This window comes from Balaenoptera physalus, assembly GCF_965194825.1.
Source record: "Balaenoptera physalus genome assembly, chromosome: 4".
Lineage (NCBI taxonomy): Eukaryota > Metazoa > Chordata > Mammalia > Artiodactyla > Balaenopteridae > Balaenoptera > Balaenoptera physalus.
This window is the reverse complement of record NC_138891.1, coordinates 78,318,553-78,332,347: the sequence shown is the minus strand read 5'-3', so window position 1 is coordinate 78,332,347 and position 13,795 is coordinate 78,318,553. Positions and strand designations below refer to the sequence as shown.

At 36.6% G+C, this 13,795-nt stretch overlaps 1 protein-coding gene across 1 annotated transcript in view; it reads right to left on the bottom strand.

The window, feature by feature from the left end:
• The window catches only part of KPNA1 (karyopherin subunit alpha 1), a 76,742-nt gene that overhangs the window by 6,221 nt on the left and 56,726 nt on the right, over positions 1 to 13,795 (bottom strand). Inside the window, exons 9-13 of the mRNA XM_082459488.1 lie at positions 13,473 to 13,636; positions 11,921 to 11,999; positions 8,143 to 8,268; positions 6,361 to 6,488; positions 417 to 595 (exon numbers count right to left, since the gene is read on the bottom strand). Coding sequence (XP_082315614.1) covers positions 417 to 595; positions 6,361 to 6,488; positions 8,143 to 8,268; positions 11,921 to 11,999; positions 13,473 to 13,636 — 676 coding nt within the window. The remainder of the gene's footprint in view (positions 1 to 416; positions 596 to 6,360; positions 6,489 to 8,142; positions 8,269 to 11,920; positions 12,000 to 13,472; positions 13,637 to 13,795) is intronic.

Sequence of the window (13,795 nt, the reverse complement as noted above, 5' to 3'; positions counted from 1 at the left end):
ACCTTTACAGTCAAGAACACTTAAGGAACACAGGAATTGGGGGATGCAACTCAAAATCAGAACTCTGAAGTCTTACAAGAGAAAAGGAGTGGAGTCGAGCGTTGTCTACAGTAGATATGGATGCTCTTGAGGCTCAGATGGACTAGTAAGAATACAAAAGTACCCACAATGGCAAGCAGAGTCAGGGAACGGAAGATCCTAACAGCCCAGTGTAAAAAGGGCTCAACTTAAAAGGGTACTTGCTTCTCTTCACATCTACAATGCATCTTCTTTTCCAATTCTGCATACTAAATATTACTCATAAGAGAACAACTTTTTTGTAAGAGTTTGCTAATGACAGGTGTGGACAAGCCAGAAAAGCATGGAGAAAAAGGAAAAAAATAATTTCAGGACATCTATTAAACAATCTATCTTACCATAAGCTTCTTCAATCAAAGCACAGTAAGGATTAATGCCAGTGCCATTCCTTTTGGCTTCTTGTTCTCCAAGCCTCAGGATATTTTCCAAGCCATTTAGGGCAACCTGTACAATCTTAGAGTCCATGACTGTGAGGAGATCACAGAGTGGCTTGATACAGCCCAGTTCTACGAGGTACCTAAATTAATACAAAGAACAATTTAATCAAACAAAGCTTTTAATTTCATAAAACTTTTATGAAATTGGTAGAAGGGAAATCCTCAAATTCACTGTAGAAATAAAAGTAGGCACCCATTCAACCATACAACCTATACTTGTCAAAAAAAAGCTACCAAAAAAAAAAAAGTTCTCTGGCACCATCACCATTCTTTTTCCCCCCCACAATTATTAGACTCAAAGAAACTGTAATACTCTCTTACTTTGACTATGAGTGATTCTTCAAAATAGTATACTTTTGATTAATTTCATTTTTGTTTCTATAGGTAACCACACCTCTGAAACAGGACACACTTGGTGCTAAAGCCAGCACAAGCCCAACAAGCCAATTCTATTGTGTAAAAGAACTCTTAAAACTCAAAGATAAGAAAACAAGGAATTTAAGAATGGGCAAAAGATCTCCACAAAGATATACTGATGGCAAAAAAGCATATGAAAAGACACTTAACATAATATGTCATTCGGGAACTGCAAATCAAAACAATGATGCCCCTACACATCTATTAAAATGGCTAAAATCCAAAACACTGACAATACCAAGCACTCGTAAGGATGTGGAGAAACAACTCTCATTTTTTTGCTGGTGGGAATGCAAAATAGGATAACCACTTTGAAAGACAGCTTGGCAGGTTTTTGTTTTTGTTTTTTTAACAAAGCTTTCCATATGATCTAGCAATCACACTCCTAGACATTTACCCAATTGAGACGAAAATTTATGTCCACACAAAATCCTGTACAAGAATTATTTACAGGAGCTTTATTCCTAACTGCCAAAAACTAGAAGCAACCAAAATGTCCTTCAATAGGTGACTGAATAAACTGTAGTACATTCAGACAATGGAATATTATTCAGTGATAAATAAAATGAGCTATCAAGCCATGAAAAGATGTGAAGGAACCTTAAATGCATATTGCTAAGTGAAAGAAGCTAGTCTGAAAAGACTCCATACTATATGATTCCAAATATATGACATTCTGGAAAACAGAAAACTTTTATAAAGGCAATAGAATAGTGGTTGCCAGGGATTTGAGGGATGGAAGTAAGGGAGTAGTGATGAATAGGTGAAGCAGAGGGGATTTTTAGAGCAGTGAATGATACTACAATGGTGGAAACAATCATCAAAACCTATAATTGTACAACACAAAGAATAATCCTTAATATAAAATATGAACTTAAGCTAATAATGTATCAGTACTGGTTCATTAACTATAACAAATGTAACCACACTAAAGCAAGATTTTACTAGAAGAAACTTAGAAGGGAGGGAAGTATACAGGAACTCTGTATTATCTCAGTTTTTCTGTAAATCTAAAAATGTTCTTTAAAGAGGCTTAATTTTTTTAAAAGTTTTATGTAATATTTAGCTTTATTATTTACAAAGGAATGAATTTAATAGTATTGTGTGTAATTTTATTTAAATATTTACTGACAATTTAGATGATATGTCCTAGGAATAGACTAGGTCAGTCATAAAGAGACTAGGTAAGGCATAAAGCCATTTCTGACCATTTCCCCTTCCTTTACACCACAGTTTTTAGTCACTAAAAACTGTTAACCATTCCTTCAACATATCTACATAATTCTGTTTTTCTTAAAAAAACAAAACCAAGCCTCTTTAGATTATAAATGTTAGTTGCTGCAAATTTGAAAAACAGAAAAGCATAAAGAAAAATAAAAAGTACCCAGAGATAACCACCACTACTACATCCCAGCTGTGCTACATACAAGCTGGATGACTTTGGACAAGTTATCTGATCTCTCTGTGCCTCAGTTTCCTCAACTGGAAAAGTCTGGGAATCAAAGACTAAGTCTGTCACTAAACCCCAGCAAAATTTTAGAGTAGTTAATTAAACAGATGGCTTACATGTCTGCACTTAAACTTCACTGGTCTATACAGGCAAGTCTATAGAACACCAACTGGATTTCAGAGATTTGTTCAGAATCTCCAGATTGTCTGCAAACTTGATCCTGGTCTATGCTTGATATGATTTTCTCTCCCATCTAGAAATCTTGGCTCAGTAACCTCTAATCCTTACATCGCCTTTAAAAACCTCATTTACTTTTGTAATACTGTCTGGTTATGAAACCTTTTATTATGAAAACCAGTGTACTGAAAACTTGATTCAGAATTAAAAACAAATTTTAAGTTCTGGAAAGCTTCTAGAACTTGTATATAATTAAATGAATAAATACTGACTAAAACTTTATTATAAAACTCTACCCAAAAATGTGCTAATAAGTAAATCCAGAGTTTTGAAGATGTGAGGTTTTATATTTGCAAAAATATGGTATTATTATTATTATGGCACAGTTCATTAAATGAGTTTTGGGTTCCCAATTGTAGCCACTTAAATTATACCTCCTTACAAGATCAGAGGAATTTAAGGTGCTGTTTTCTGATGCAACCACTCATCTTTGGAGATTTAAGACCACCATAGTGGTATTTCACTACTGATGCAAGTTTCTCCAAAGATAGTAATTTGCACCAAAAAGCAGAACAGGTCACCAGAGGACCTGGGTTGTATAGGAGTTGGAAAGTCATATTACTTTGAGAAAAGCACTGCAAGAAGTATTTCCTCAGGAAAGTCTGAAGCCTTGAAAAGATGACTGGAAAACAGGCACAATTCTATGGTTAAAGTCTGGAACTGGCTCCAATGGGTGGTGTATTTCAAACACTTGGATAAAGCAATCACTGGTCACTGACGCTAGCTGGCTTTTGTGGCAGAAGAGGCTTCCATTAAGAAAATTTTCTGGGTAAGGAAATTTAGTCCATAAGAATTTACTATCTGGAAAAGTGAATTATATTTCTCAAATATTTCTTCTGATGAAAAACAAACTCACTGTGTCTTAAACCATCTCTCTCGGGACTTCCCTCGTGGCGCAGTGGTTAAGAATCCGCCTGCCAATGCAGGGGACACAGGTTCGAGCCCTGGTCTGGGAAGATCCCACATGCCGTGGAGCAACTAAGCCCGCGTGCCACAACTACTGAGCCTGCGCTCTAGAGCCCGCAAGCCACAACTACTGAGCCCGCGTGCCACAACTACTGAAGCCCATGCGCCTAGAGCCCATGCTCCGCAACAAGAGAGGCCACCGCAATGAGAAGCCCACACACCACAACAAAGAGTAGCCCCGGCTCACCCCAACTAGAGAAAGCCCGCACGCAGCAACAAAGACCCAACATAGCCAAAAATAAATTTAAATAAATAAATAAAGCCATTTCTCTCAAACAGGATTTTGCTTCTTCTGCGTCCTAATTTTTATCAACAGCACCACCTTTTTCTCCAGTCATCTTTGGCTCTTTCCTTTCCTTTGCAATCTGTAACCTGCCCCCAAGTCCTACAGATGGTTCTTTCCCATATCTAGACCCATACCTCATGCTACAACACTTTTTTTTTTTTGCCACACCTAGCAGCATGCGGGATCTTAGTTGCCCGACCAGGAATCAAACCCGTGCCCTCTGCAGTGGAAGCATGGAGTCTTAACTACTGGACCACCAGGGAAGTCCCTACAGCTATTATCTTAATTCTGGCCATCACAGTATACTAAACTACTGCAATGGCATCTTAATTGCTCTCTTTCCTCTCCTCAAAACACTATCTTCTTGGGACTTCCCTGCTGGTCCAGTGGCTAAGACTCCACGCTCCCAATGCAGGGGGCCAGGGTTCGATCCCTGATTAGGGAACTAGATCCCATATGCTGCAACTAAAGATCCCACATGCCACAACTAAAAGATCCCACACGCAGCAACAAAGATCCTGCATGCCGCAATTAAGACCCGACGCAGCCAAATTAAAAAAACAAACAAAAAACCACTATCTTCTTCATATCACTCTCAATGTTAAAGACACTCCAGAGTCTTCCCAATACCCAAGATTAAGGCCTTCATCCCAGTTTTCAAAGTCCCTCAATTACTTAATTCCTCATCCCTGCAAAAGAATAACCTGTAGCAAGATTGATTTGCCTCTTCCAATAACATTTACTGTGCATATTCCCTCATGCTATTCTCTCTCCTCCAAAATTGCCAAATCTCTACCCAAATGTCAAGTTTCATCTCTTTCATGAAACTTTAACTCCAGTTAACATTCTTTATCCTTCATTTTTAAGAACCACAGTATGTATTAGCATTTGATTATATTTAACCTAAAATTATGAATACTTCCTAAGTTATTCTAACTGGTTCTTGCATCTAAATCTTGTCTTCTCAACAATAAGCAGAAGCCCCACAGATGTCTTTTATCAGTAATAAAGACAGCTTATTTTCTATAATTTGGACTGTAATAGTTTTATAATAATCTTTCAAGATAACTCTTTACCCAGTTAAGAAAAAACTGCTAGGAGACTGATAATTAACTCCCATTATTATAAATAGCTATGCTGAATAGTAAAAAGGGATAGTAGGAATTCCATTCCTCTCTAACAGAGCAAAATACCCCTGAATACTTTCTGATGAAAGATACCATAGTATTTTAAAATGTCTTTAAAATATGTACATGTACAGTTTCACTATTTCAACTAAGAAAACATATTTGGTATAAAATATAGTGACAATAATTATAAATCTGAATTTGAACATGAGACAACTATCAACTGTTCTAATAACTTCTATATTACTTCATATTACTGCCATCTGGTGGTGGCATACTTAAAAATCATAGTACCCCAGACTGGAACTTTGGAGGTTAAAAAAGACCCAATCCCATACAAATATGCTCTGAAGACCACTTGAAGTCCTCCTTGGCTAACCTATCCATGATGAACTTTACCGAAATAGCTACTGCATGTGTTAATCTATTTAAGTTGTATTATTTCAGGTACATACTTATATTCTGTAATCTTATTTTCTGATCAATTTCTGAAATCTTAGGACTACTTTACCTTCTCATGTTGAAATTTCCAACAGAGCACTAAAAAATCAGCATTGGTTGAGCACCTACATTTAACCCACAAAGCGACAACATCAGAAGTAGCTATGTTTCCCCCATACTACTACATATATAGAAGGGGTTAATGCTTTAACACTCATTGGTAACCATCTTCTCCTCATTTGAATTCCCCAAAGAATGTTAACGCAGGCTAAGAGTCTAGGTTCCATTCTTCTTTTTTTTTTTTCTATCTGAAATACTGTATATATCCATAATTAACCATCTGATTATATGATGTTCCTTTGAGGAATTGATTCCTATCCATATTTATGCCTACTCAAGCCATTAAGATTATAAGTTGCTGCCCTAGGGGCCATTTAAGTCTCAAGCTAATACACAGACCTCTCCCTTTACTGAATAACATAGTCCTTTAGGAGACCTGCCTCTACTGAATTTGGCACTTTATTTTAAGGCATATCAATACATCTCTTTCAAGTCTGTCCAATTCTACTATTAACACATCTAAACTAGAAATAGCAAGAGTTAGCTATTAAAGTTAGACTCTAAGAATTCTACAAGTAACCTTCTAGACTACCCAAGATGTTTTTTGATCAAGCAGCTTGAGAGTAGGCTCAAGCCACCCCTATAAGTATTTCGATCGCCTCAAACCTCAACTATGTGTTCCTTCTCACATCCCAGAATTATCTTCAGCAATAGAATGGGAGCAATATAAGGAATCAAATATATGCTTGAGTCTAATTATGAAACTGAGAACAATCTTCCAAGAGGCTAGAGTTGAGCATTCTTAATTGGGAGACAGTAATTTTCCTTTAATTTACAAGACACTACTTGGCTAGTACTTACTTGATCTGTTCAGCTGATCCTCCAGAAGTTGCATTTGTGATGGCCCAAGCTGCTTCTTTCCTTGTCCGAAACTCAGCAGTTTGTAATATACTAATGAGGGCTGGGAAAATGTTGGCATCTATCACAGTCTGGAATGAAAAAATTAAATGGAAAGGGAAATTACAAGAGTTGTAAAACTGTTCATGACACTAATTATAACTTTTCAGCTAGCTTCACTAATGACACCCTTCCCCTGTTAAAAATAAACTGGAAGGAGTTAACTCCTCATTATCCCTAACCTTTTGGCTACACTTAGTATCACTAACAACATCCTCCCTGGAGTTTGTGACCTTGTAATCTCCTAGTTTTCTACCTGGGTTCTTTTCTCTTTTATTGTTCTCTCTTGTTCCACTCACCATAACAAATTATAAAAGTTCAATTTTCTTTCTTTTCCTCTGCCATTCTCATTTCTCTCATAGCATCCACTCTCACGTGTGTGCTCTACCTCTCCAGTCCACATTTCTCACTGGGGCCCCAGCCCAAGGTGGCTGACAGCTTACTTAACATCTGCTAACCACCTTAAACATATTGTCTGCTCTTTGTATCAGGTCTCCTTTCAAACCTCTCTCATTTACAAAGGCTGTTTTTATATTTATTTATTTGTTCATTCTAAATTCAATCAGTCACCAAGTCTCCTTTACATTCTCAATTCAGAATGTCCTAAGTCCATCTTTTCCTTTCCTTTAGCACTGCCACCATTCTATTCCAAGCCACCACCTCACACACAGATTACCAGAATAGCCTTTAGACAGAGTACTTTGACTCAATCACTCTCATATACTACAGTAGTCTTCCTCAAATTGCTTTCTTCATGTTTCTCCTTAGCTCAAGAACCTAAAATGGGTTCATATCATTTCATTTATCAAAAAACTGAGGACTTCTATATGAGAGCCTGGTGGTAGCAGACAATAAAGTACAGCTGAAATCACCCTGATGCATGCTATAAAATGCCACAGTTACCAATCTCAGTCCCTGACAGCCTCCTGGGGATGACTAACCATGCTTTCGTGGTCAAGAACTCTTTCTATTCCACCACTGAAGAAAGTCAGTAAAATTTAGTGGAAAGGTGCTTCATCTTGGTCCTGTCATTAACTAGAGGTATCCTTGAGCAAATCATTTTATTTCTCTGAGCCTCAGTTTCATCTTTAATTGAGAATGTTGGGTTAGATGACCTCTATGATTCCACTCAGCTCAAAGTCCCATACGTCTATGGTGTATCTTTTCCAACTCATTATTCCAGCCTTTCTCATGGCCTATTCTGAACCATTTGGCCCATGGCTTAGCCTTTCACTTGGATTACTCTCCCACTAATACAAGGACAAAAGTAAAGGGCAGATAACCATTTAGAGAAAACTGGGTCCCCAAAGAGTCATGAAAAATTGAAGCAATCCAACACATGGGTCCACTAGAAAAGAAATATTTTATTTGGCAAGAGTAAAGCCAATCTGTTTAGCATGAAGTCCATCAAAACATTTTGAAAATACAAGATACTATTTCTCAGATCTTGACAAATCATCAAATATTAAAGGCAAAGAGAAAAAACCAAGGCCTAAGTGTAAGTTTCAAAAGACTTAACCTCTATAATGTTGGATAAAAAAAGTAAGAAGTACACTAAATAAGACAACATTGGAAATTAGTGTTCTCCAATGCAATAATGAAAAATTATACATACTTTAAAGGCTGACTGAAAAAAAACCTTAACTAATAAAAATAGAGAAAAAAAGACAGGTGCTATGAGATTACCTGGATCTGTGCCCTATTTCCAGCTGTGATGTTAGATATTGTCCAACATGCTTCCTTTTTGATAGACTCCTTTGGGCTACTCAGCAAATGCAATAAACTCTGCAGAGCTGAGCAATTCAAAATTACCTAAAGAAAAAAGTTTGAAAATTTTACTTATTGTATTAATCCAAACTGAAGTAAACCTTTAACTCAAAGACTTTATTTTCAGAAAATACAGACAAAGAAATAACATCTCTCCTTGAAATTTTAGAAATAACTTTATCAAAGCAGTTTCATTATATACACTCACAACTGCTAAACATACTTAAATATGGCACAATATGCCTTATTCACTTTCCTATGCCTACAGCATATTAAAATGTCTTTTGGGTAAATGTATCAAGTGGCCAGAAATTCATAAGTGGTCTCAGATTTTTAAGTCTTCTGATAATTCTCTACCTGGAAGTCAAGGAATCAATACATGCTTAGTTAAGTATACCAGGTGCTTTATAGGATACAAAGATTAAAAGTATATGCCCCCAGCTATCAAACAGCTTACAAAGGTGAGGAAGATAAGACAAATATACATGAACAAGGAGATCTACTCTACCAGAAACTAAAATCATAAAGTTGTAACGATTAAAATAATATGTGACAGGCTCAAGATCAATCACTGAACAAAAGAATAGGATATCTAGTCTAGAAATAAATACAAGTATTTATAAAGAATTAATAAGTATGTAATAATATTAATCCTTTCTTCCTCCAATGACTGGTAGTCTTATTTAATAGATGGTACTAGAATAAGGGGCAACTAGTTGAAAATTTTTAAAAAATCAATTCTTAACCCCAAACAGTTAGTAAAATAAATCTGCAACCTATTTAAAGAGTAAATATAAAAAAGAAACCATAAAGCAGAAGAAAATATTAGTTAATAGCTGGTTTGGGGACAGTGAAGGACTTTTCAAGCATAAAAACAATAGAAGAAATTATAGGGGAAAACTTAAAATTTCACCAAATGGAAATTTTTGCATGTCAAAAACTCATATGAAAATTAAAATGCACACCACACAATGTGAAGAAGTAGTTGCAACGGAAAAAAGCATTGCTGTCTTTAATATGTAAATTGGTAAGAGAAACTACATTTTTAATAGAAAATTACCTCACAAAGTAACAAAAGAAGTGCAAATTAAAATGAAGCCAATTTTTCCCTATTAAATTAACTCAAAAAATAACAAAACTTGTGGTTTAACAGGTACAGTCTTTCCAAATAACAGTGTGAAAGACATCACAAAGCATTTTTAAATGCCAAAGATGTGGTGTGGAAGATAAGCATGTCAGAAGAATACCTGGGGAGGAGTAGTAAGGAAAAAAACACTTCACGGGAGGAGGTGGGGGGGAAACACCTTGAAACACAGACAGGATTTCATAAGCAAAGAAGAGGGAGGACACAGCAGACAGAAGGGTTAGAAATGAAAAAATGCTGAAATGGTTCTTTATCTCACAGGCATTAAAGAAGCTCATTGTTTCTAGGAGGAAAATAATGTGAACAGAGTTATTTTAGGAAAGATTAAGCTGTTATTAGGAAGAATACACTGAGAGGGGTAAATGCCTGGGAGAGCAGGAGGATGAATAAGATAGGTACAGCAACAACCCCTGCATGTGAGAAAACAGGGCCCAAACTAAGGTAATCAGATGTGGATCTAGAAACACTAAGAATCAGTAAGACCTGCTGACTTGCTATACAAAGTGTGAGAGATGGAGACACCAAATATGACTGCAAAGTTTCAAGACTGGGTGAACAGTTGTACCATTAACTGAAATGGGAAAAACCAAGACGAGAAGGCGAGACAGGTACTGGAGACATGGGACTGGAACTTGAGAGAGGTTGGAACTAGATGTATAGGTTCAGAACTTCATTTATTCAGTAAATATTTTTTGAGTCTCTATACATTGTGCCAGGGACTATTGTAGAAGCAACAAAAATGAACAAGAATGACACAGTTCCACCTCTACAAGCTTACAATCTAGTAGACAGTTACATTACAGTGTGGTAAGTGCTATGATGGATGAAACAAAACAAGGAGCACCTAATTTAAGAGTCAGCTTCTCGGAGAAAATGTTAATAGCAAGACTTGAAGAATGAAAAGGCATTAGTGGCAGAGTGAGGATTTGTGTGAGGGGCTGGTCAGAACAGGGACGGGGATGGAAGCATATGTTCCATGCAGAGGGAAGCAAGCCATGGGTTAAATCTCAGAACTGAGTGTGGTCATAGCTAATACAGCGGAACAAACATGGCAAAAGCACAGAGCATGGCATGGGAGGGGGTAGATAGAAACTTTTTCTGAATAGCAAATATACCAATATGGTTTTAAAATTCAGAAAATAAAAAGGACTATACAGTTAAAAGCCTTCTTTCCATTCCTATACCCCAGCTACCTGGTTCTCCACAGAGACAACCAATGTTATTAGTGTCCTGTGTATGCTTCCTGAGAAATTTTATGCAAATACAATCAAAAACATACATTGTTTTCTTCTCCTCTCCTCCCTGCCCATTTTTTACACTAATAGTAATATATCCTACATACTATTCTGCCCCTTGTTTTTCTTTTTAAACAACAGAACCTAGAAACCTTTCCATATTGCCTATTAGCTTCTTCTTTCTGTTGCACAGCATTTCATTATACAGGTGCCAGATTTTAAAGGATCTTAAACACTGTCCAAGGACAATAGGGGGCCATAAAAAGATTTTAAGAGAATGACACGATCAAATCTGCATTTTACAAACATCCTTCTAGTGATATGGGAATGGTACAAGAAATGTCTGAACTAAGCACTGCAAGGAATGAGTAGAAATGGCAATCATTAGTGACTGATGAGAAAGGTGGCAGAAAGGGAATAATCAAACTAATGTCCAGGTTTTTGGCTTGGGTAACTGTTGGGGCCATTCACTGAGACAGGAACATAAATAAGCAGAGGTCCAGATACACCAGGAAAAATAATGAGTTCCCTTGTGGACAGAATAAATTTAAAGTTAAATATTAAGTGTTAGAAGACACCTGAGAACAAATTCAGTCTCCTAATTTTAGAGATTAGAAAAGTGAAGACATTAAATGTCTTGCTGAAAGTCAGAGCTGGCTAAGAAAGCGCTAAGGCTAAAACTAATCCCCTCCAGGGGATAATCCCATAAACAGAAAAGAACAGGTAAAGGAACTTGCTAAGGAGAAATAAATGGTCAATGAGGCAGAAGACCCAAAATACTTCAACACCACAGAAGCCTAGGAAGATAATTTTAAAGATGATGCCAATGCATCTGAGAGATCAAGAAGAAAAATGGCTAGAACAAACCACTGTGAGTGATGTATCTTGATATAAAATTTGAATGGAATAGAAGGTGACATTAAGAACTAGGAGGGAAGATACTTCTCACATAGGAAACTTACCATGTACAAAAAGGAGGAAGCCATCAGGGAAGATAAGATGAAGAAGACAGAAAGGATGCTACTAGAGGCTTCTAATGCTCACAAGAACCCCTTCAAGTAGAAGTAGTGGGAAATAAACCGAACCAAAAGGATAAATTACACCATAGGGGAACCCAAAATTGCCACAAAGCAATAGGTCAAGACAGAGATAGTGAAGGTATTGAAAGTAGCTGCCAAAGCCAACACTTTTAACAAACATTAATGAAACAAGGTATCATTTCTCCCCGTGGAGTTAAATACTGTAACAGAAACATAATCATGAGGGGTCAATCTGCTATTTCTGAAAGAAAAAAGAAATAGTTACCATTTATTCATACCTGTGTCTGAATATCATCGCCTGTGACAATGTTTCCCACAGCTCGCAAAGCAGGAGAAACCACTTTATAATCATTATGCCTGCAACCATAAAAAGAAGCATCATATCCAACAGTTCTATCTTTAATCTCTTTTCCTTAGGGCTGAAACCCAAAAGAAATTAATATGTGATCGGTCCTTGGAGCAGAAAGGTACCTATGGTGGTTATTAAAGGAACCCTATCATAATGAGGAAATGTTTTTGGTGTCCCAAGAAAGGCTGTCTTTCCTTTTGTTTAGTATTTTTGGATAAAAACTACAAATCTGTTCTAATAACCCTTCCCAGGTATTCAATCACCTGGAGTCCAAGTTTTCCCTCTCATTCATTAATGCAGGTTTCATTTCCTCTTTACTTGGTCTCTATGGTTGCTGAGATAATGGAAAGAGATAGTAACATTTATACAGCATTTTTAAGTTTTACAAATCACTTAATTTTCACAGGAATAAAAATATATCAACAGTTGAGCTAACTTGAAAATGGAAGCCAGGCTTCATACTTCAAATAGTAGACTCTTTCTACTAAACCTCAGCTGACTTACTGGTCTGAAAAACCCCTCCACAAATCTTTTATATATCTGAAGACAGATATTAAGTCTTGATTTCAGGCTAAATAATATCCTTTAACTTTCCTTAAATATCTTATTTTCTCTCCCCTTTAATGAGATTGATCACTCTTCTCAAAACTATGCCAGTTTCTCCACATTTAAGATCCGATGACTAAAAAGAAGTGGTTAAAATATTTAGTCATCTAGAGACTAAAGAGTACAAAAGGTTACTCTCCCAGATTCTGAATGACGTACTTCTGAGTCCTCCAGCATTATATTGCTTTTAATTCATAACAGCATTATGCCGCTAATCTGTACCCAGTCTATAACCCCAGAGTCTTATATTCTATATATTATACTATCTAATTCATTCCACATGTCATCTTTGGGGCAATGTTTCCTTGCATCTACTTTGTACTTACTCCAATAAATTTCACATGGCTTGTAATTATACTGTTTCCCCATTATGTTATCACTCTAATTTTTTTCTTCGATATTATTTTCTAAAAATTTGATTAATACAGTCTCAAATTATTTATGCCATCAGTAAATCTTCCACTTCATAAATGAAAGGCATCACAAAGAGATATAGCAAAATAAAATTCAAAGTCTGACACCAGTCTAGGTTAAGCTCTAAATGAGACAAAAAGATGAAGAAATGACTGTTTTTAGTGGCAGTGTGCCTTCTGCTATCCAGTGGTTGGTCTCAGGTCATTAACCATGAGCTAGAATTACACAGATCAAAGTTTTCCAAATGTTTCTGCTAAAGGGCTGCTTACAGCAGAAGAGTGAGAGGTTCTTTATAACCCTCAAAACAATCAAACAAACAGATGTGACATGAGTATAAAAAAGTAACAAAAGACAGTAGCCTAAAGCACAATAAATCAGTATAATGCATTAATATTTGAGTATCAGCAACTAGAAAACTAATATGAGAGACAAAAGAACAGACACACTTTAAGATATCTTACATCAGCAGCTCCACAAGTCTCCTACATACTCCTGCATCAATGACTGCTTGAATTTTATCATTGGGTCCATCTGATAGATACGAGAGGGCCCAGCAGGCATCAGCCAGTACATCAGTGTCACTGACAAACAGCAACCAGGAAAGCACATTCAGACAGGGGGAAACCTATAAAGGGAAGATGATATGATTATGAAATTCAACAGAATAAAAGCAAGAAATGAGGGGGGAAACTCCAGAGAGCAACCAGGCACACACCTGGTGACTTCCGGTGTGATTAATACTTCTGGAGATGGAGCAGTAAGTGGCCAAGTGACATTTCCATCT